This window comes from Orcinus orca, chromosome 16 (assembly GCF_937001465.1).
Source record: "Orcinus orca chromosome 16, mOrcOrc1.1, whole genome shotgun sequence".
NCBI classification, from domain to species: domain Eukaryota; kingdom Metazoa; phylum Chordata; class Mammalia; order Artiodactyla; family Delphinidae; genus Orcinus; species Orcinus orca.
In genome coordinates, this window is record NC_064574.1 from 52,308,892 (window position 1) to 52,331,986 (window position 23,095).

A 23,095-nucleotide genomic window follows, 5' to 3' on the forward strand; every position below is an offset into this window, starting at 1 on the left:
TTACTGAGGACTACAGCTAGGGAGACAGCCTCTCAGATAGCTCTGAGAAACTGTTCTGAAGAAATTAGGAGGGGGATATATGTGATTTTGACGAAGAGGTATGCAGCACGCCCCTAGGTAGAAGGTTACTGCTATTCACAAGGAACAGATATCTCAGTAATGCTTTTAGTGCTTTTCCAAGTATGGGACGATGCAAGAATCTGGGTTCATAAAATTTTCTCCTTAAAATATCTCACTCTCTGAAGGCCTGCTCTGCCAGTTTTCCCAGAGCACAGAGTGCCTCATTCCTGACCTTCGCCCTGAATTCCTTTCGGGTTGTGTTGAAGGTCAGTGACTGCAATGGCTAACGACTCAAGCCTTGCAGAACTGGACAGGCAGCGACACTCTTTAGTTGGTAGAAGACACTCTACCCAGGACAAGTGAGAAGCTCAAAGCGTCCCTTTCAAGTTAAGAGACAAACAGGGCGAGCCCATAGCTTCGCGTTGCCAAAGTAGGGTTAGGGCCCAGGAGGTAGCGCCGGGCTCCTTTTCCCGTCACCAGTGCGAGATTCGGGATGGCCCACCCGCGTAACCTTCCCGCTGGTGCGGAGGGAGAGACCAGAGGAGCCCTCCGCAGACGCTCTCACCCGCTCCGCTCGGGTTCTGCAGAGGCCGCCTCTCGTTAGGTGGCGGAGGTGGGCTGGGAGCCTGGCCGAGCAACACGGCCGCTACAGGAACGCGCAGCTCTGCCGCCGGAATAGGGCGACGGAAGTAAGCGTAGGACTTTCGATTCCCAGCCTTGTGGGCCGCTCTAGCGCGTCTCGTCTCGTTGGTGTTTCCGCCGGCCTGCGCTGCCGGTGGCCGAGCGCCGCAAGGTCTCCCAGGCCTCGCAAAGCCTTCTGGGAGCCTTACTCCACGAGTCCTCAGCTCCAACCCCCGCTCCAGACGGCGGCCCACGCAGGGCTTTGGTGGCCTGCGTGGCCGGAGGTATAGCCGTCGTGGAGCAAAGATTGGAAGGGAAGATGACGTCTAACGCCGTCTCCCGGGAGCTGTGCTGGAGTTTTCTTCTGACTTCGGCGAGCAAAAGATTTTACCTCCATTATTAAACGGCTGAAGTCACTCATTAACCCCTTCCAAGCCACAATCCTGCCACACAATGTCACAACTCATTGGTATCTCAAACTACTAAAGTGTAAAAAAAAAATTTTAAAGTTCACTTCATTGTCATCATCATAAAAAAGCATTTATTAGATGCCAATTTGCACATCAGACAGTAATCACTGCCCAGTGAGAGCTTGAACTCTAGAGCTAAGACTGATGAGAATACACCAAAAACTGTAAAATCCAAACATTAAACAAACAGCACAAGTGCCTCCAACAAACATATTACTTCTAAGGTATCCAAAGGAACTAGAGATTGCAGCATATTCTCAGGTTTATATAACTGTATATTTATATCATATCCCCACACTCCCTAGATTGTTAATACAAAGAAGGCTGTCAAAAAATAAGACAAAACACCTGTAGTCAGGCCGTGAAAAGATGGATAATGGTCATCCTGATATCAGATCAATAGCTCTATCTACAAAACTAAAACAGATGAATATAAACACTTCTAATGAAGATTATTTAGTTACTTTTTAAACAGATGTCCAAGCAAAAACACTTTCCAACGGAAATCCTATAGGCTTAACAAGTTTAATGAACTTTCAAATAGACTCTTTATTCAGATAAACTATAACCTGCTTAGTACACATATGCAGTAAATTGGCAGATTACTTTGAGCAAAATCTGCAGTATCAGATTGTATGACATGCTGCAGTCATCAGAACAATGCCACTTAATTATATGGAATCACAGGAGTCAAAGACTCAGAACAGCATTTGCTGTGAAATGTCACTTGTTTTTAGTTTTAACTCCCTGAATTACTGGGTTAGTCATTTTCTATGTTAAATGCAGAGATGTGAATAGACTATTACCTACTGCAACAACGCTGTAAACAAAACTATTTTGAGTTCAACTCCTTCAAGAATAACAATTAAATTCCACAGTTTCTTTAATTACAAAATGTAAACTGTTAACATCTGCATGCTATTGGAATAATGCTGTTTCATCAATGATGTATGTTAGAGAACCTGATAGTCCAGCAATCACATTAAGGACTTTAATACACATTTTCATCACTGCATCAACAACAAAACCAAAGAAATTTGTTCAACAATTGAATTCTTCAGTACAAAGTTTTCACTCTGCCCGTGTCAACATCCATGCTGCAAAATGTTGTGAACCAACTGTTCCTAGCAATAACCTCCTGCATTTAGTTTTTCATCCCTATATTAACTTTCATCCAAGTATTCATTGAAAGTAACATGGTAGGCTAATGATGTCTCTAAATTAATGACCATCTGTGGAATCTGTCAGTTAACACTGTAAATAGAAGGTGAAAAATCCATCTGTATAAAACCAGCATGGGTCTCACTGATGAATACTGACCGCTTCCTTCAACTCCTTGGGCTCAGAGCAGCTCGAATTACATCCAGCAAATGGATTTAGGTGCAAGTGCACAATAAAGCAACAACTGAAAAGATGCCTCTTTCACAGTAGCTGACACTCAGGGATTTTTTTTTCCTCCGCATAACAATCATTAACAATATTACACCAAAAAGGCATTTTAATTATACTCATGTATATATTAATGTCTTTGTAAAAGATATTTTTCTAATCTCTTATGGAGGTTTGGCATAATCTTCCAAAATCTAGAAAATAAAAATGTAAAAACTGAAGTTAATTGTGAAGAAAACCTCATCTGGAAAGGTAACTTCCCATGCTGAGTGCAGAACGTCATTTATGGTATGAATTTTCACCTTCCCCTGTACTTTCTTAGGAACAAAGGAAAGGATGACAGCTTCCATGTTTCAGGTCAGCGCCACTCTGTCCACATGCCTTCTAAAATAGTCTTCTCTACTTCTTTCTGCAGCAACTCTGCTACTAGGGACCTCTTTCCCAATTTCATCCCCGACCCTGCAACTCTTCAGTTAACTGAAATATGGGAGCCCCTACTATGTGCCAATGGTACACTGTGCCAGCTGCTCCCACGGAAGGCAGAAGCAGGAAAGCAGGGAGGCAGTACTTTATGATATTTAGCAAAGGTCTTTATATCCCAGAGCTGGCTGATAAGAAACCTAACTGGAGACCATCTTTCTACACAATTCTAAACACCTCAGACAGAGAGACTTGCTGAAGAACCTATAGGAGACCTCGCTTTTTTATTTGAGACCCCAAAGGCCCGGCAGACTGGTGTCCTGTATCCTAAGAGTGGAGACATCGGAAACAATGAGCCAAGTGTGACCTTGACATACAGAGCACAGGGTCTCAACTGTGGATCTGCAAACAAGAAGCAAAAGAAGAAGAAGGAAAAGGGGGAAAGGAGTGGGTGAGCTGGGTTAGGGCTATTGGTTTCCCTTTTCCTCACCAACAGAATCTTCCTGCCTCTAATCACTGTTAAGAACTTACAGCAGTAGCCAGCACCTTTTTGTACATTCAGTTCTCAATCTGCTGTTCAGTAGAAAGACCCTACCTTCCAGGTACTACTTTCCTCCAATTAGTCCTAAAGAGGTCTATTATTACTCCTGAGGTTTCCCAGTGATAATCCCATTTTAGTAAATGCCATACTTTTATACCATTTATATAGAATAAGACCATTCTCACATCCCAATCAAAAACCCCTTTAAATGCTGCTTTGCTGATAGGTATACAATTTTGCTTTAAAGAGAAATTCTACATGAATGTAACATTTACAAGATCCCCTGGTTCTTTAACATTAATAACCATTCCATTTAACAATATTTTGCTCCAGTATTTACATGTAACAGCAGTATCTAAAGACCTATATATTTTCAAGTATTTTGATTAAGTTCTAACAATTTTCTATATGTATCTTTCTTTGGATATGAGGAAGAAAAACTTTTTTCTTAAACCAAACTCAACTAAAACCTAAACTAAACTAAAACTACACTCTGTAGAGTTTGCAATCTGATTATAGGGATGGAGTTTGAACCTCAAGTCCTGAACAGTCTTTCAGTTGCTTTGTAACCATATACGTAAGTCAGGCTTGGGATGAAGCACTAAGGGAGTGCTTTGGAATCACTAAGTGTGATTCCAAACACTTGAATCACAAAGGCCAGTGGCATCAGATCTGAGAATGGATACTAACTTCACGGATACTAACAGCCACCTCGACACTAACTAGTCCAACCCATTTGGGAACACTTCACATGGAAGGAAAAAAGCTTCCAAACCCCTCCAGAAATTCATATGTAAAACAATGATCTCATACAAACATTACATTCTGATTGTTACAGCAAAAAAAAAAAAAAAAAGTATAAAATATATATAAAGGTACTTACTTTCCTAGATCCTAGATCTGCAGAACTAGCAAATAAATAAATTTGCCTTCTAAAACTTACTTAAAAATCATGTAAACAAAATTAAAAGAACTCTAGCAATAACCTTCATTTTAGTGAAAACTGAATTTTTTTTTTGTAAGTTCTGTATCTTTCTCCAGCTCATACAAATGGAATCTGGATAGTAACTGAGCTACTGAGTTAGAATTCTGGCTTTGTTCAGTAGCTGTGACACTGACTATACTTCCTCGATTATAAAACAGAAATCATGGTGCCTAAATCAAGGTTGTGGTGAAAATTAAATGATATATTACATGGAATGTGTGTAAAATGCTTAGCACAGTACCTGGCACATAAAGGGTAATTGTGCCCCAGTTTTCAGTATAAATACTGAGAAGCACAAGCATTAATGAAAACTTGCTATATTTACGTGGTGTTTTGCGCATGGATTTGCTGATGGACAATGAGATGTGTTTTCAACCTGAAACTTTTCCCACACATGGTACACTTAAAAGGTTCTCCTGTGTGGTTCTTCTGGTGGCATGCAAGCTTTGAGTCCAAAATAAAACATTCTGCACAGGGTTTGCATTTATGGGGCTTTTCCCCTCTGTGAATGCTTTGATGGGAGATAAGCTCAGAGATACGAAGAAAGGTCAGTGAACACTCAGGACGCTTTAAGGGTTCGAATTTTGAGAATGAAAGCAAATTTTCCCCGCAGTCGCTGCAGTGTTCAGGGTTGTCCTCGTGGCCCCACTCGGGGAGGGCCAAGTGCGAGGGCTGCCCAAAGCATTTCCTGCTCAGACTGCATGGGTGCCGGCTGGCTGACCCGTGCCTTTTCTCAGGCAAAGCCAGATTTGTTTTCTGACCAAAATATTTACCACAGGCTTTTTTGGCAGTGTGGGTTTTCTGATGCTGTGCCAATCCTGGGAGCCACATGAAACCTCTTCCACATATGCCACAGGTGTAGGGTTTCTCCTTTACATGGATATTCATGTGCCGAGACAGATGTGAGTGCTGGCGGAAGCTGCCGCCGCACTCGGCACACTTAAACGGTTTCTCGCCGGTGTGGATTCGCTGGTGTGTTCTCAAGTTGGCTCTGTGATTGAAAATCTTCTCCCAAAAATCTTCTTATACTTTTTCTCTCCTGAATGCGTTTTCTGATGCAAAACAGGGTATGAGCTATCACTGAAGCTTTGGTCACATTCAGGACACTTGTATGAATTTTTGGCTTCTTCCCCAGGAAATTCAAGAATTTCAGAAAGTGCTCTGGTTCCTAAACACTGAGATAGTTCTATCAAAGGGGTGTGGTTTTCAATGGTAACTAAAAGGCTTATGAAACTTTTCTTGCAAGCAGGAGTTCTACCTGACATTTTCCTTTCAAGGTTTCCAACTCCATGCTCAGAGGATTTTTCTGGGTAATAGGCAAGGGGCACAGCAATGGAGTATTTTTCTAGGGCAAGCTCTTCAAGTCCCATAGATTCTAGCCTTAGCTTCTGATTAATCTCAATCTTGCCTTCTCCTCCTGTTGATAAAAACAAAACAAAGCAAAACATAAACACCCTCAAGTAGTACTGGGGAAAACAAACTAGTTACACAGAGGACCAGGAAGCTGTAGGATGGCTGACAAAACTCAGGCCTGCCCAAAAGCATTAGTTTTTAATATTTTCCCAAATATTCTTTTTTCTTTTCTTTTTTTTTTTGGCAGTACGCGGGCCTCTCACTGTTGTGGCCTCTCCCGTTGCGGAGCACAGGCTCTGGATGCGCAGGCTCAGCGGCCACGGCTCACGGGCCCAGCCGCTCCGCGGCATGTGGGATCCTCCCGAACCGGGGCACGAACCCATATCCCCTGCATCGGCAGGCGGACTCTCAACCACTGCGCCACCAGGGAAGCCCCCAAATAGTCTTAATTTATAAAGCCAATATATTAATCCAAAAGGGATCTTTCCTTCCAAAGCAACAGCCCTATGACTGCCCCAGCTCACTGCCTGGAAAGGGTTTCTGGGCTGCAGGGCAGTGTGTGGAAATCCAGTCTTCAGTGGTTTTGCTGATTCGAGGAGACCGAGTTCAGGAATGCCAAGGCTGCTAGAATTTGACAGCAAAATACCAGAGAAGAGGCAGATGCCCAGGCAGAGATCTCTGGGCGTCTAGATGGGGTCCCCTTAAGACTCTGGCTGCATATTAATCTGTAAATACATCTAAGGAAACTACCCCAGGTCAGGGAAAGAACCACCAGAAAGGAATAGAAAGAGCAATCTCCAGAATTCACATAATAGTTCATGCTCCCACCAGCCAAAATGGAAAGACTCCCTACCACACAGAGCATCAGGCAGTATGCTTAGAAAGACACTGCCTTAGCAGCAGGCCACATCAGCCCTAGATTAAAGACTGCTCTGAACACACCCTAACAAAGCAAAAAGCAAGCCTTGAAAGGATAATATTGATCCCAAGTAACTTACTGATAAATTAGCACCTTACCCCAAAGTCCAAAAATTGTTTTGAAAATACAGCAACAGCCAGCATACAACAACATAAAACTCACAATGTCCAACATCCAATCAAAAATTACAAGGCATGTAAAGAAGCAGAAAAATATGACCTATAACTAGGAGCAAAATCAATCAACAAAAGCAGACCCAGAAATGACACAGATGATAAAACTAGTAGAAAGAATGTTTAAAGAGCTATTATAAATATGCTTCACATGTTCAAGAAGGTAGAGGAAAACAACACGATGAAGACATAAGTAGATAATATAAAATGTGAGTTCTGGGAAAGTTCAAACAGTCAACCCTAGTCAAGGATTTATCCTTGACTAGGATAAAATGACTAATGTTTCTACATTATAGTTCCTCTTAGATGAGAAACGCATACCATCCGCTTAAGATTAAAGCGATTTCCAAATTTAAAAAATTTTTAATTTTTTAAAAAATAAATTTATTTATTTTTATTTATTTTTGGCTGCGTTGGGTCTTTGCTGCTGCGCACGGGCTTTCTCTAGTTGCAAGAGCGGGGGCTGCTTTTCATTGTGGTGCGGGCTTCTCATTTTTGTGGCTTCTCTTCGTTGCGGAGCACGGGCTCTAGGCATGCGGGCTTCAGTAGTTGTGGCTCGTGGGCTCTAGAGCACAAGCTCAGTAGTTGTGGCACACAGGCTTAGTTGCTCCGTGGCATGCGGGATATTCCCAGACCAGGGCTCAAACCCATGTCCCCTGCTTTGGCAGGTGGATTCTTAACCACTGCATCACCAGGGAAATCCCTAAATTTTTTTTGCCCTGCTGCATGGCTTGCATGGGATCTTAGTTCCCTGTCCGGGGCTCCTGGCAGTGAAAGCACCGAGCCCTAACCACTGGACCGTCAGGGACTTGCCAATTTTTGCCTTTTAAGAATCAACTCACCCTTTGAAAATTGCACTCTCATGCAAGTTCTTGTCATGTCCACATAAATCACTCAGGGATAGGTCCCACTCCCCCATACCAACATGCGGATGAGATATGCAATCCTAATCCTAGAAATGACCAAAGTTCAAAAATGCAGGGAAAACAACTATTGTTACCCATCAATGCCATATCCTCCAAACACTCCTGTGGCGTGTCTCTGCTGCGGGACCTCTGGGCAGGGTGCTGACTCACACACTCCTCTTGAGAAAAATATACAGCCAGGTCCTCAAACAGCACTGGCCCCTGAAACAACACGAGAGCCCATCTCAGGACAAGAAGCTGGAAAGCTACCCCCTTACTCAGTCTGGGAAGGCTGAGAAGAGCTAGAAACATCAGAGGCAAGGGAGAAAAGGGCTTGGTGGAAAAGGTCCCTGAGTGCTGGCGAGGGGGTATGAATGGGTTCTGAGGGCTGGAGGTGGGGATTAGGAAGGAGAGAGTAAAAATGCACCACTGGAGATAGTGGTATAAGGACCAAAACGGTAAACTGGGAGAAGTTCTAGAAGAGCCTATTAGAAGAGAAAAGATGAGGGAACAACTCTCAGGGAACCATTAAGGAAACCATTACGTAGGGATGCTCTAAGGGAAAGGAGAAGACTGAGCAGCCCGGGAAGAATCATGACAGGACAGGAGGTCCAGTGTTCTCCCAACATCCTTCCCTTTGCTGGTCCCTCTCCTTCTTCTTGGTCACACTCATGGCTAAGCTCACTGCATCATATTCAGGCCTATTCCTCCTTCCCTAAGTTTACCAAACGTATAAATCAATAGAGCTCTGGTGTGATTAAGAATCACCTGGGGTTTCTGTTTGTTTCTGTTTATTCAACAGGTGTGGAATGAAGCTTAGAATTCTTTAAGTTTGAGCAGCATTCCAGAAAGACACTTTGAGGTACCCTGTAATAGCCTTCTCCAATGGGCCCTGCTCCCAGTTGGTGGTTCTAAAAGGAAGGCTCTCATAAGCCATTTTTCCTATATGCCTGGTAGAAACAAAGACAGCTTGGTGAAAGGGCTCTCTGGGGATCAGGACCCCTCGCATCACGGGCATGCCTCACCCTCCTCCAAAAGAGGCCAGGCAGAGGCCAGAAAGGAGCGACCGGAACTTGGACCGAGAGAAGGGAACCCGGTCTCACCTGGGCCCCGGATGTAGAGAGTGTGGATGCCATGTTGAGGAGTGGTAGTGTTTTCAAGTCGCCACAGGGACTTCGCAACAGATATTGGAAGGGAGAAAATAGTACTTGGAGGGGCCAATTCGGCTGCCAAGCTCCTACACGCACCCCCTCGCATCCCCACACCCTTTAAGACCTGAGCCTATGACTCCTCTCCCCGGCCCAGCCTCGTAAAGGCCGACTCCCGGGCCGGCCGGGCCCCACTTATGGCTCCGAGACTAAAGATCTCAGGAAGCCTCCCGCTAACCAGGCTACAGCAACAGAAAGCGACGCCCAGCCGAGACTCGAGACCGAAAGACGCCGCCACCGTTAGGCTCCCACGCTCCCATGCTCCCCTACGCTGGACCTGCCGGGAAAGCCGCCGGATGCGGCCGGCCCCCATGTTTCTACGCAGCTCTGCCTCTGATTGGCTAGCGTGACCTAGGAGGGGGCAGGCCCTTTTAAGTGTTGACCAATCGGGCGCCTTAACGGAGAACCTCCCCCCCCGGCTCACCCGGCATTCTGGGAGATGTAGTTTTCCCTCAGTTTTTCCAGGCATTTCCGGTTCCGCTGTCTGGGTCTCCCCCGTGAGCTTCGTGCCCACAGACCTGGTGAAGTGGAGCGTTAGGGAGACCACGGAGGGACGTAATGTTTCAGGGAAGAAGGAAAGCAAGTAGACGGAGAGAATCCGCAACCTGAAGAGTATCGGTACTGAAATGTGGGTTCGGCCAGCAGTACCCTGTGGGTCCGAAACTTTGGTCCGGCCGAGGTGAGATGCCTGAGTGGCTAGGAATGCGGGTCCTAGTCTTAGCCTGAGTAGTCCGCTGGGTCTTGGGCGGACTGCGGGGCCATGGAATGTAAAGGGGTGTCTTCTGGGTGGACAAAGTTCAGGTCGGCGCAGGCCGGTTGCTCCAACGCAATGTATTCTAGGGGCATTGTGACCGGCGACTGCAGCCCAACCTAGCCATGTCAGGCTTGGAGCCACAGCGGACTTCAAGCGGTAGTAGAGCCATCGGATTGCTTCGCGGGACGTTGTATGCTTCTTAATACCTCCCATTCGACCTGCCCCATTGCCACATATTTTCCACTTTACTGGCATTGTGTGCCGTGGTGTAGGGATTTGGAATTAGAAAATTGAGCTGCTTCCGCAGCTTTGCCACTAATTGCTTGTGTCATTTTGGCCTATATACAACTTTGCTTTCCTCAGCTGCAAAGAACTCAGAAGCCTCTCCTCAGAGGGTAGTTTCAAAGAAATTGTCAGTTTACAAAAGTGTCTGAAAAAACAAGGGTGATATTTACCTTAATAGAAAATTCTGAATATGTCTCAATATATTTTCTTATTCTTGTGCCAGGCATGTTCCTGTACCTAAAAGGTCACTCAAGGAGTGGTTGCATATTAATTGAAACAATATTATCAGAGTTGACAAAATAAGTAACGGGATTTGGTGGAATATTAGATAGGCTAGTTTCAGCTGCAAGTAACAGAAAACCCAACAAAATGTTCAAAGGTAGGGCAGTTATAGGTTGATTAATTCAGTGGCATAATGACACCATCATGGTCCCAATACTTCCATATTTCTCCTCTGCCATCCTTAGCATGTTGGGGAAGATGGCAATGGAATCCACGTAATACATGCAGACAAGCATTGTGTCATGTACCAAACCTAAACCAATCATTATCAAGGGTAAAAAGACTAGCTACTGTATTGGTTTTCACCCATCATGGTTCACCTCCAGGGGAGCCAGTCTCTCCTGACCATCTGCCTGCACAAAATCAGGGCTCTGTTGGAAAATAAAAAGAAGGACGAAGAATAGACAGGTTAACTAACAGTATCTGCCACAAGTGACATCTTGACAGGTAGAGCTAGGCCTTGTGGGGATGGGTCACAAAAGAGGTATCTGGGGGTCCCAGGAGGAAGGAAAAAGGTGCTGAAAGGACAGGTGGAAGAATGATAAAGACAAACTTTCCTACAGGCTAGACCAACCCAAAATGTAAATGTTGAAGAAGAGCTAATGGCCTGGTACATGTTCACCATGTAATCACAGTGCTGTTCAAGTAGTCCTCTTTCCCCTCTTCCTTTGTACTTAATTTTATGGTATTCTTACATCAGAGATATCTCATTTGGGGCTCAGATCCTCCTGATTTTGATCTGTGGCCCTTTCACCAAGAACAAGTGGCTCTAATGGCCCTTTACTTTGAATCCTGTTCTCATTATTACAAAGAGATAAACCCAGTTTCCAATGACCAGAAGTTAAGCCTGTGGTATTAAGTCACTGGGTAACCGGAGAGTTATCTTTGAAACAGGAGAGGAAACAAAATCTTCCCTAGGCCTTCTGACTACCAAAACTAAACAAGTAGATCAAGAAAGAAGAAGCTTCGGACTTCCCTGGTGGCGCAGTGGTTGAGAATCTGCCTGCTAATGCAGGGGACACAGGTTCGGGACACAGGTTCGAGCCCTGGTCTGGGAGGATCCCACATGCCGCGGAGCAACTAGGCCCGTGAGCCACAACTACTGAGCCTGCATCTCTGGAGCCTGTGCTCCGCAACAAGAGAGGCCGCGATAGTGAGAGGCCCGCACAACGCGAGGAAGAGTGGCGCCCGCTTGCCACAACTAGAGAAAGCCCTCGCACAGAAACGAAGACCCAACACAGCAAAAATAAATAAATAAATTACTAAACTCCTACCCCCAACATCTAAAAAAAAAAAAAAGAAGAAGCAGCTTGAAAGCTTGATCTTGCTTAAAGGAAAGAGATGAGATACAAAGTCTATGATAGACCGAGATTGAAAGAATAAGACTGAATTATATACCTCACTTGATTTTTTATTTATTTATTTTTCTAACTTGATTTTTTAAAAATCAGAGGTGCTTGACCATGTATCCATTAGAAGTTCAAGTGACAGATATTAATCATCCAAACTTAAAAATTCTTCTGCCACAACCCTTTGACAAGATTCTTCATTTCAGCCCCTAACATACCAATAATAATAATAATTTGTATGTATTAAAATTCTTTCCATAGCCAAATATCTGCTTTCTCTCTGAAGATCACATCATCTTTTTTAAAATTAAAAGTAACTTTTTATTATTACAAAACAGTATATGTACATTTTAGAAAGTTAGAAAATACAGATTAAAAAATAGAAAATAAATGCACCACATTCTTATCACCCAGACATTATCACTATTTATTGTTAAGTATATATTTTTTCCTTGGTAATTTTAAACATGACTTCCAGAATGAATTACTCACTACGTTTGGTGTTTATTGGCCATGCTGCGCAGCTTGCGGGATCTTGGTTCCCAGACCAGGGGTCAGACCTGGTCCCCAGCAGTGAAAGTGCTGAGTCCTAACCACTGGGCCACCAGGGAATTCCCAGGTTTGGTGTTTTTAACATTCCCAGATGGTACTGCTTTTTAGGGTTTATTACTTAAAAATAAGTATGTCTGTTGTTCTTATAGCAGGAGTCCCCAACCCCCAGGCCATGGACTGGTACCGGTCTGTGGCCTGTTAGGAACTGGGCCTCACAGTAGGAGGTGAGCAGGGCGCGAGCGAGTGAAGCTTCATCTGCCGCTCCACATTGCTCCCCATCGCTGGCATTATCGCCTGAACCATTCCCCAACACCGCCCCCCCCAACCGCTGTTCATGGAAAAATTGTCTTCCATGAAACAGGTGTCTGAGCCCAGAAAGGTTGGGGACCACTGCTTAGAGCCTTTAGTGTATCCTTCATGAGATTTTACTACCAATGGGAAGTTGACAAGGTCTTCTTACAGTGCACCAAAGGAGTCTAGACAAGCAAGAATAATCTTTTTTCCCGACTTCAGCAAGAGGCTTTTCTCATAAGTATCCAAAATGCCTGACTGAGCAGTTAGAAAGCTGAGTTCACTAGTTTGTCTCTAATTGGGGAATGATGGCTGTAGGTCATGCCTGCAGGTTTTACTTTAACCAAGAATAAGAGGCTCTCATGATTTGAAGCTAGGATCACCTCTAGCTGGGCAGGAGTTCCTTCATCAGAAAGAAGTCAGGACTCTAAAATGTACCCCTGGTACGTTAATCCCATTACCAGAAAGTGGCTTTGCTCCATATCAACTCTAGCAGGATTCTTTTTCAGTCACTGAGGCCAGAGACGCTTCCAAAGAAAGGTTCTAGATCTACTGATACTGATTAATTCTTGCAAATAGAAGCTGCAACCAGAGATTCCTGGAGGGTAATGAGATCTACAGAGAATGCAGGTTAAACACAGTGAGGACGGAGAAGAAACGATGGGTTGGATAGTAGGTTAGAGGACTGTGTGCTCAGATAATTCATTTTCCCCGAAAAGGCCCATCAGATTGAGAATTCTGAGATCAGACTTGTCTGAGACACTTGGCCTGAGAGTTACAGACATGGCGTGGCCAGGAGCAAAGTGATGGCCTACCTCTTTCTCCCCTGCAGCATAAGAATGGCTGTACCTGGAGGGACGGGGGACTGAGCCAGCCGGAGTGCAGAGAAGAGTTCCAGGGAGTGAGTCAAAGCCTGCTGTGTCCTACACAAAAACTAAAAGAATACAACAACACTAAACCTGCCCTAAAAGAAATAATTGAAAAGTCTTCCTTAAATAGAAAAGAGGCAAGGATCTATAGGAATGGGAAAATCACAATAGGAAAGGCAAATGTATAAAAGGACTGAAGATCACTTAAACAATCCAGTACATAGATTTAAAAAACAATCAAAAAAGTTTTGTAAAAGTGATTATAACTACAATTAACAGCAAAAGGATAAACGATGTAAAAGCCTGCTCTGCCTTGCTGTGGATGATGCCCTCATAGTCAGAGGGAACCTACTGAAATGAAACCCATCTTGCTAGTCAACATTTAAAAAATTATTAATACTGAATGATAGAGGGGGTTTAGTGAGACAAAAGCTTTTACTTTGCTGGTTGGTGGGTAAGCAAGTATACTCAGTATACTCTTGTAAAGTAATTTGCCCCTATTGTATGCATTGTGTGGTTGAAAACTATTCATACCATTTGACTCTGTAAATTTAATTCTAAAAATCTATGTTTTAACTGGGCATCTGATTTCATTAACTATACTAAGAAATTCAAAATAACATTGGCTTAAACAAATAGAAATGTATTTTTCTCCCACATACAATCCAAGCTGGTCTGATAACTATGCTTTGGAAAGTTGCTGGGGACCCAGGCTTCTTCTGCTTTGTGCTCCACTATCTTAGAGTGCTTCGTATCCTAAGCATGACTCTCGCCCAGTATGGCTCAGTACCACACCTGCATTGCAGCCAACAGGAAGGAGAAAGGGAGGGCATGTCCCTTCCTTTTCAGGGTGGAACTTGGGAGGTTGCACGTATCACTTCTGTTCACATTCCATTAGCTAGATCTTAGTCACGTGGTCACATAACCACATCTAGCTCAAGGGAGGCTAGGAAGCATAGTATCACTCTGGTAGCCCACACCCAGCTAAAAAGCACAAGTTCTGTTACAATGAGAAAGAAGGAGGAGGTAGACACTGGGGACAGCTGGCAATAATTGCCATGTTATCCTAAGGAAATATGTTGAATATGGAAAAAGATGAATGGAAATGGATGGGAAAACATGAAGTTCATTGCAGAATTATTTACAGTAGAGAAAAATTGGAGAAAAATGACCTAATTTCTAAGTATTTTTCCTCTCAGGAGGAAAGATTGCAGCCAATTAAGATTATATATATAAGGAGTTTTTGATAACATGTGGAAATGCTTCCAATATGTTTTTTTTCTTTATAAATTTATTTATTTATTTATCTTTGGCTGCTTTGGTTATTCGTTGCTGAGCATGGCTTTCTCTAGTTGTGGCGAGTGGGGGCTACTCTTCGTTGCGGTGCGTGGGCTTCTCATTGTGGTGGCTTCTCTTGTTGCAGACCACGGGCTCTAGGTGCACGGGCTTCAGTAGTTGTGGCTCGTGGGCTCTAGAGCACAGGCTCAGTAGTTGTGGCGCACCGGCTTAGTTGCTCCGTGGCATGTGGGATCTTCCCAGACCAGGGCTCGAACCCGTGTACCCTGCATTGGCAGACAGATTCTTTTTTTTTTTTTTGCAGTATGCGGGCCTCTCACTGCTGTGGCCTCTCCCGTTAAGGAGCACAGGCTCCGAACGCGCAGGCTCAGCAGCCATGGCTCATGGGCCCAGCTGCTCTGCAGCATGTGGGATCTCCCTGGACCGGGGCACGAACCCGTGTCTCCTGCATCGGCAGGCGGACTCTCAACCACTGCGCCACCAGGGAAGCCCGGCAGACGGATTCTTAACGACTGCACTACCAGGGAAGACCCCAATATAAGTTTTTAAATGGGATACCAAGTTGTACATAAAGTGCCATCATAATTATTGAAAATAGACTGAAAAGAGCAATAAGGAAACAGTAATGTTAAGTGATTATCTTTGGATGATGAGCAAAGGGTAATTTTTTCTTTTTTATACTTTTTTCTATATTTTTCTTATTTGTTACGGTGAGTATGTATTTCTTCCATAATTAGCAGATTATTTAAGCCAGGGCTCTGGAGTCAGATTGCCTGGGTTGAAATTGCTCCTAACAGTTTAACAGCTATAACATCTTGGGTTAATTATTTAACCTCTCTAAGCCTTAGTTTCCATATCTGCAAAATAGGAGTAATGATTGTAACTGCCTCAGGTGATAATTGGGAAGATTACATGAAAATAGGTTGCATAACACTTGCCATAAAAGAACTGCTCAAAAAGTATAAGCTTTATAATTGAAAAGGTTTCTAAATAAAACTGTTGTGTATTGGCGCTTTAGCAATCAGATACATCAATGTAATCCACAGATAGCTTCCTGTAATGAGGCGTTTCCCAAGAACTTGAAAGAGGGGAATAAGGCTGAATTTTGAGAATTAAACAGGGAAAATGAAGATAAAATCATGTTTCTGCAGAAATAAGAAGTAACCTTGGGACGTCCCTGGTGGTCCAGTGGTTAAGACTCTGCGATCCCAATGAGGGGGGCCCCAGTTCGATCCCTGGTCGGAGAATTAAGATACCACATCCTGCAACTAAGCCTGCGTGCCGCAACTACAGAAACCCGTGCAATGCAACTAGGGAAGCCTGTATGCTGCAACGAAGAGCCTGTGCAGCCAAAATAAAATAAATAAATAAATAAAAAATAACCTTAAGGAAAGCCTGGGAAGTTAAGGCGTGATTTATGGATCTGAAAAGTAATGTGTTTACAGAGCGGCCTAGTCTGAATGGAGCCAAGAGAAAGAAGAGTCAGCAAGAGTCTGGCAGCCCTCCTGGCACTGCTCAGACACAAGGAACATGGACTTGAGGGGCAAGCATTCCTGACCTTTGAGAAAGGCCTGAGTAAAAGATCTCCCTTAAGGCTCTCTTTTCTTTCCTCTTTGTACGCTGCTCACCAAGAACTTTCTGGTTAGCAGTCTAGTTTCCCAGGAACACTAAGAGAGGAGGAGGTGTCTGGAGCAGGGTTAAGAGCATTCCAGTGACTCTTGACTATAAACAAGTAAACCAGAATTTGGTTTAAGCCTCAGTCTTTTGTGAGCCTGACTGGTAAGCCCAGTCTCATGGTACACTGACAATAAAAATGGAGAATCAGACCTTCCCAATATACTGGCCTGACCCTCTGAGTCCAGGCTAAGTGGCCACCTCTGTCTTGGTTTTAATTGCAGCAATCAGTATCATTGTTGGTGATTCAGCTTATACACTTGCATCATTTTACACCCAAAGGGAATTTTTTTGGAAGCAAAATTTTTATTTTGCCTTGTAAAACTATTTTATTTTTTATTTTTATTTTTTGAAATTAGTTTGTATTGGGGTATAGTTGGTTTACAATGTTGTGTTAGATTCTGCTGTACAGCAAAATGAATCAGTTATACATATATCTGCTCTTTTTTAGATTCTGTTCCTAATATAGGTCATTACAGAGTACTGAGTAGACTTCCCTGTGCTATACAGTAGGTTCTTATTACTTATCTATTTTATATATAGTAGTGTATATATGTCAATCCCAATCTCCCAATTTATCCCTCCCCCCGGAAGCAAAATATTTGGTTCCTAGTTGTACTGGCTTTGATTCATGCAAATTTTTTCATTGTTTATTTTACAATACAAATATGTTATAGCCTTTGCTTCTTTACGCTTAAGTATATCTAGAGAGATTTTTTTTTTATATTTGCCCATGTAAATCTACTTTGTGTATTTTTTTTCTTTTCCATTATGGTTTATTACAGACTATTGCATATATTTTCCTCTGGTATACAGTATAGGACCTTGTTGTTTATTTTATATATAGTAGTTTATATCTGCTAATCCCAAACTCCTAATTTATCCCTCCCCGACCCCTTTCCCCTTGGGTAATATATACCCAGTAGTGGGATTGCTGGATCATATGGCAACTCTATTTTTAGTTTTTTAGTTTTTTGTTTTTTGTTTTTTGGTACGCGGGCCTCTCACTGCTGTGGCTTCCCCCGCTGCAGAACACAGGCTCCGGATGCGCAGGCTCAGCGGCCATGGCTCACGGGCCTAGCTGCTGCTCGGCACGTGGGATCCTCCCGGACCGGGGCACGAACCCGCGTCCCCTGCATCGGCAGGCGGACTCCCAACCACTGCACCACCAGGGAAGCCCTATTTTTAGTTTTTTAAGGAACCTCTGTACTGTTTTCCATAGTGGCTGCACCAATTTACCTTCCCACCAACAGTGTAGGAGGGTTCCCTTTTCTCCACACACTCTCCAGCATTTGTTATTTGTAGAGTTTTTAATGATGGCCATTCTGATTGGTGTGAGGTGGTACCTCATTGTAGTTTTGATCTGTATTTCTCTCTCTCTCTCTCTCTCTCTCTTTCTTTTTTTCGGCCGTGCTGCCCTTGTGGGATCTTAGTTCCCTGACCAGGGATTGCACCTGGGCCTCGGCAGTGAAAGCGCCAAGTCCTAACTACTGGACTGCCAGGGAATTCCCTTGCATTTCTCTAGTAATTAGTGATGTTAAGCATCTTTTCATGTGCCTATTGGCCATCTGTATGTCTTCATTGGAGAAATGTCTATTTAGGTTTTCTGCGCATTTTTTGATTGGGTTTTTGTTGTTGTTATTGAGTTTGTATAGTTTTTAAATTAAGCCCTTGTCTGTCACATCGTTTGCAGATATTTTCTCCCAGTTCGTAGATTGTCTTCTCATTTTGTTTGTGGATTCCATTTCTTCGCAAACGCTTGTAAATTTGATTAGATCCCATTTGTTTATTTTTGCTTTTATTACTACTGCCTTGGGAGACTGACCTAAGAAAACATTGCTATGATTTATGTCAGAGAATGTTTTGCCTATGTTCTCTTCTAGGAGTTTTATGGTGTCATGTCTTATATTTAAGTCTTTACACCATTTTGAGTTTATATTCATGTATGGTGTGAGGGAGTGTTCTAACTTCATTGATTTACATGCGACTGTCCAGCTTTCCCAACACCACTTGCTTAAGAGACTGTCTTTTCTCCATTGTATATTCTTGCCTCCTTTGTTGAAGATTAATTGACTGTAGGTGTGTGGGTTTATTTCTGGGCTCTCTATTCTTTTCCATTGCTCCGTATGTCTGTTTTTGTGCCAAAACCACGCTGTTTTGATTACTGTAGCTTTGTATTGTCTGAGGTCTGAGAGGGTTATGCCTCCAGCTTTGTTCTTTTCCCTCAGGATCGCTTTGGCAATTCTGGGTCTTTTATGGTTCCATATAAATTTTAAGATTATTTTTTCTAGTTCTGTGAAAGATATCATGGGTAATTTGATAGGGATCGCATTAAATCTGTAGATTGCTTTGGGTAACGTGGCCATTTTAACAATATTAATTCTTCTAATCCAAGAGCATGGGATGTCTTTACACTTCTTTGAATAATCTTCAATTTCCTTTATCAGTGTTTTATACTTCTCAGCATATAAGTCTTTCACCTCCTTGGTCAGGTTTGTTCCTAAGTATTTTATTTTTTTATGCAGTTTCAAAAGGGGTTTTTTGGTTTTTTTTTTACTTTCCCTTTTTGATATTTCATTTTTAGTGTAAAGAAATGCAACAGATTTCTTATGATCCATGTAAATATTAATGAACCCATCAGAACCATGAGTCAGAACAATCCACTGCACCTCCAGCCTGTCTCCTGGAACCTTTCTCCTCTCCTGGGAGTGCTCCCAGGGAGGTCCAGAGTCCTCTCAGGCAAAGCAGATGCTAGTCAACAAGCTGACTGTCTACAGGGCTTGCCATGAAGTGGCTTGTTCATGATCTGTTTCTGGGATCCTGGAAAAATGTTTTTGGTGTCTTTCTGGAAAGGCTGATTTTGGTAAGTCAACTGTCCCCCTGGGTGTCAGGAAGGTTGTGATCCAAGAGAACACATCACGTCTTTAAATGAAGAAGCGATTTGTTTGTTTCTTGACGTTCATCCTTCATGGTGCCCCTGGGGAGAGAAGTTTCATTCTGCATGCTATAAAGGCCTTGGGTGGGTGTTTCATTGTAAAATGGGACAACAATACTGACTTTTCAGAGTGATTGGGAGAGTAAATGAGGACATTGAGGAAGGACTGTAGGACTGTAACACAGTGTGTAGCACATAGCAGACACTTAGAAACTACATGTTCACTCAGATTACATTCAAAAAGTTCCATTATTCTGTGTAAGTGCTTCTGTTGAAACCCTCATCAAACCGTCTTGTAATCACACATCTTCTCAAAGGCAGAGAACACATCTTAGTCACTACTGGTACCCACAGCTCCCAGCATAGTGCATGGCTAACCTTAATTGAAGGAAGAAGGGAGGACAAGCATCCAGTACCCAAGTTCGGCCCTCATCTCACTCACACTTGCTTTTTATTTATGAAAATATCATATTGTCCGTGTAAATAAGATCTCTGAGAGCATGCAGAGACGCTGGTAACAGTGGAGAACTCTGTTACTCAGAGTCAGAGGGAAGGAAACTTACTTTTCACCGTATATCCTTTTGTTCTGCTTTTAAAATTTTACCATGGGCATGCATACTTCTTACTTTTTAAAAAAATTTATTTATTTATTTTTTGGCTGCATTGGTTCTTCATTGCTGTGCGCAGGCTTTCTCTAGTTGTGGTGAGCAGGGGCTACTCTTCTTTGTGGTGTGCGGGCTTCGCATTGTGGTGGCTTCTCTTGTTGTGGAGCACGGGCTCTAGGTGCGCAGGCTTCAGTAGTTGTGGCATGCAGGCTCAGTAGTTGTGGCACACGGGTTCAGTTGCTCCGTGGCATGTGGGATCTTCCCGGCCCAGGGCTTGAACCTGTGTCCCCTGCGTTGGCAGGCGGATTCCCAACCACTGTGCCACCAGGGAAGTCCAGGGCATGCGTACTTCTAAAAAAATGTTTGTCATAAAATCCCCCCAAGTTAAACCAAAACCAAAATATGTTGGATACATCTGTAAAAATCATATAAAGATGAAATGTAAATGGTTAATAAAAATAGAAAAAAGTGATCAAACTTACTAAGAAGTACACATTAAAATAATGAGATATTTTTCCCCCTTATAGAGTGCAGAGAGGTAAGGAGGGATGATATCCCATGTTGGTGAGGATGTATGAGACAGGAGGCAATGTGGCATTTGTTTTCAAATGAAAATGAAATGTTTTCAAATTGAAATCAATTAAAAATAACCAACATTCGGGACTTCCCTCGTGGTGCAGTGGATAAGACTCTGCCCTCCCAATGCAGGCCTGGGTTCGATCCCTGGTCAGGGAACTAGATCCCACATGCATGCCACAACTAAGAGTTCACATGCTGCAACTAAGGAGCTGGCAAGCCACAACTAAGGAGCCGTGGAGCCACAACTAAGGAGCCTTCCTACCTCAACTAAGGAGTCCACGTGCTACAACTAAGGAGCTGGCAAGCCACAACTAAGGAGCCCTGGAGCTGCAACTAAGGAGCCCGCCTGCCTCAACTTAGACCCGGTGCAACCAAATAAATAAATATTTTTTTAAAAGAATATATATTATATATATATATTTAAAAATCAACATTCTAGGAATTTTCGCTAAGGAAGTAATCTGAAATATGTGCAGGTTTCTGTCCAAGGTTTTTAGTGGCAATACTGCTTACAACCTGAATGTCCGGGTGTTGGGAGGGAAACCTTATCCCCAGCCCCTGCTCTCCCCACCTCCCCAACCGCAGTCTATCTATGATAGAGCAGTGAGTAGGGCCCTGGGTGGCTGGGATCACCTAGCGTTGGCAGAAGACAGCAGTACCCAACCTTATTCCTCTATGCACCAGAGAGAGATGAAAATTAATATGCTTAATCTCGCCTTAATTTCTGGAGAGATCTTGGCCTTGGAAGTTTGTGGAACGGCAGAGAAAGTTAATTCCTATTTGTTACAGTGAGCATGTACTACTTCCATAATTAGAGTAGTTCAGCCGGGGCTCTGGAACGGCAGAGCCTGCCCATGGAGATGGTAGCTTGCGGCTCTCCCTGACCCAGCAGAGCCTGATTACCTCCCTATCACAGAAGCTGGGAAAGGGCTCTGCAGCTGAGGAGGCAGGAATTGAGGGTTTGTTTCCCTTCAAGAGCTCCACAGAGAACCACTCTTCTTGGCAGCTTGGAGCGTGGCTCGAATGCAGAAGTAGAGACTGATGACGCCTCCCACTGGTAGTGCCTGTAGATATCTCTGTGCTTGACCCATGGCCAGAGGGTAAAAACAGTCATGAGTAGGCAAGAGAAAAATAACAGTAAACTTGAAGAGACTTGGCAGCCAGAGGGAGAAGGAGCTGGCAGAACCCTCAGAATAGGCAGCTCTTGAGGAAATAGAACTTATGAAAGAGACAGATGGCAGCTCTACCCAAATACGATGACTGGAGGAGATTGGATTATAGCAAAACTTTCTGGAACTGAAAAGCATGTTTTGTTTTGTTTTGTTTTTAAATTTACATTCAATAGGGACTTCCCTGGCAGTCCAGTGGTTAAGAATCCACGTTTCCACTGCAGGGGGCACAGGTTCGAACCCTGGTTGGGGAACTAAGATCCCGAATGCCGCATGGTGTGGTGTGGCCTAATTAATTAATTAACATTCAGTAGGTGAATTGAAGGAGAGGATGGTCATCATAAAGCCAGTGGTCTTTTAGATCAAGTGGAAGAAATATCTCAAAACACACCAAAAATAGAGAAAAACCAGGAAGCAAAGAGTTGGAGGAGCAATCAGTATTGAGCTCAGTGCTGATTAGACCTTTCCTGAACCAATTCCTGTGGTCAGGAGATGCCCCTTCCCACTTGCTGGGTTATCTGAGCCAGTCGCTGAGCCAAGGGAGAATGGGTTGAACTTAACGGGTTAGACCAAAGTAGGGACCATTTTGGGGTGGAGTCAATACCACCCACACAATGGGATAGAGTGGAATTTTTTTAAAGAAGACAACTACCTGGAATATCCCTTGTAGTAACACATGGTACCTGACTGAAACCATTGTCCTGAGGATAAATGAGATCCTGTGTAAGTTGCTTACACAGTGCCCAGCACATAGTAAACCCTGGGGGAATAGTTATTATTTTCTCATTTTTTTAGAAAGTGCTTTTAAAGTTTTAATGGATGTAGATGCCCTTCTCAGTTTTGACAATTCATCTTATTAGTGCTCTATGTAGAACCCTGGAAACAACAGAATGGTAACTCTGCTACACTTACAGAGTGCTTCATGCAAATTCTGATTCAGTCTTGTGAGGCTTGAGGTTCTGCATTTTAAACAAGCTCCCTGGTGATGCTCATGCTGCTGGACCACAAGACCACACTTTGAGTAACAAGGACCTGGGAAGGGTTTTGCCTTTCCTGTGTGATTGAAGGGGCTTACCACTGCCCCCATGTTCCATGGATGGGAACATGACGGAAGGCAACAGAAAGGATGATGAAAACAAGCAATTTTCTTTTTGTAAAACCTCATCCTTTTAATTTAAAATTTTCAAACCTTCTGAGTATTTGAAAGAATAATGCAGTACGCACCTATGTACCTTTCACCTAGCTTCACCAATTATTAATATTTAAGCAATTTCCTCTTAAGGGCATGCTTAAGAACTTAAGTTGTCCACATCACTTCCACTCTTGTCCATCGGTAAAAACTTTGGCATATAGCCTCACATTGCTGCAAGGGAGGGTAAGAAGTATAAGCTCAGCTTGACAGCTATTACCT

General features: G+C 43.3%; 2 protein-coding genes across 2 annotated transcripts in view; one reads left to right on the plus strand and one right to left on the minus strand.

Moving 5' to 3' along the window:
• Positions 1 to 399: 399 nt before the first annotated feature.
• ZNF597 (zinc finger protein 597) lies at positions 400 to 9,370 on the minus strand. The gene is given in 4 exon segments (XM_049699018.1): positions 400 to 5,508; positions 5,511 to 5,903; positions 7,932 to 8,058; positions 8,940 to 9,370. Coding segments are annotated over 4 exon segments (1,254 nt in total). The 5' UTR covers positions 8,973 to 9,370; the 3' UTR covers positions 400 to 4,807.
• A 153-nt stretch (positions 9,371 to 9,523) lies between these two features.
• Positions 9,524 to 23,095, plus strand: part of NAA60 (N-alpha-acetyltransferase 60, NatF catalytic subunit) — a 40,667-nt gene continuing 27,095 nt past the window's right edge. Inside the window, exon 1 of the mRNA XM_033428961.2 lies at positions 9,524 to 9,723. The gene's annotated coding sequence lies outside the window, so the exon portion shown is untranslated. The remainder of the gene's footprint in view (positions 9,724 to 23,095) is intronic.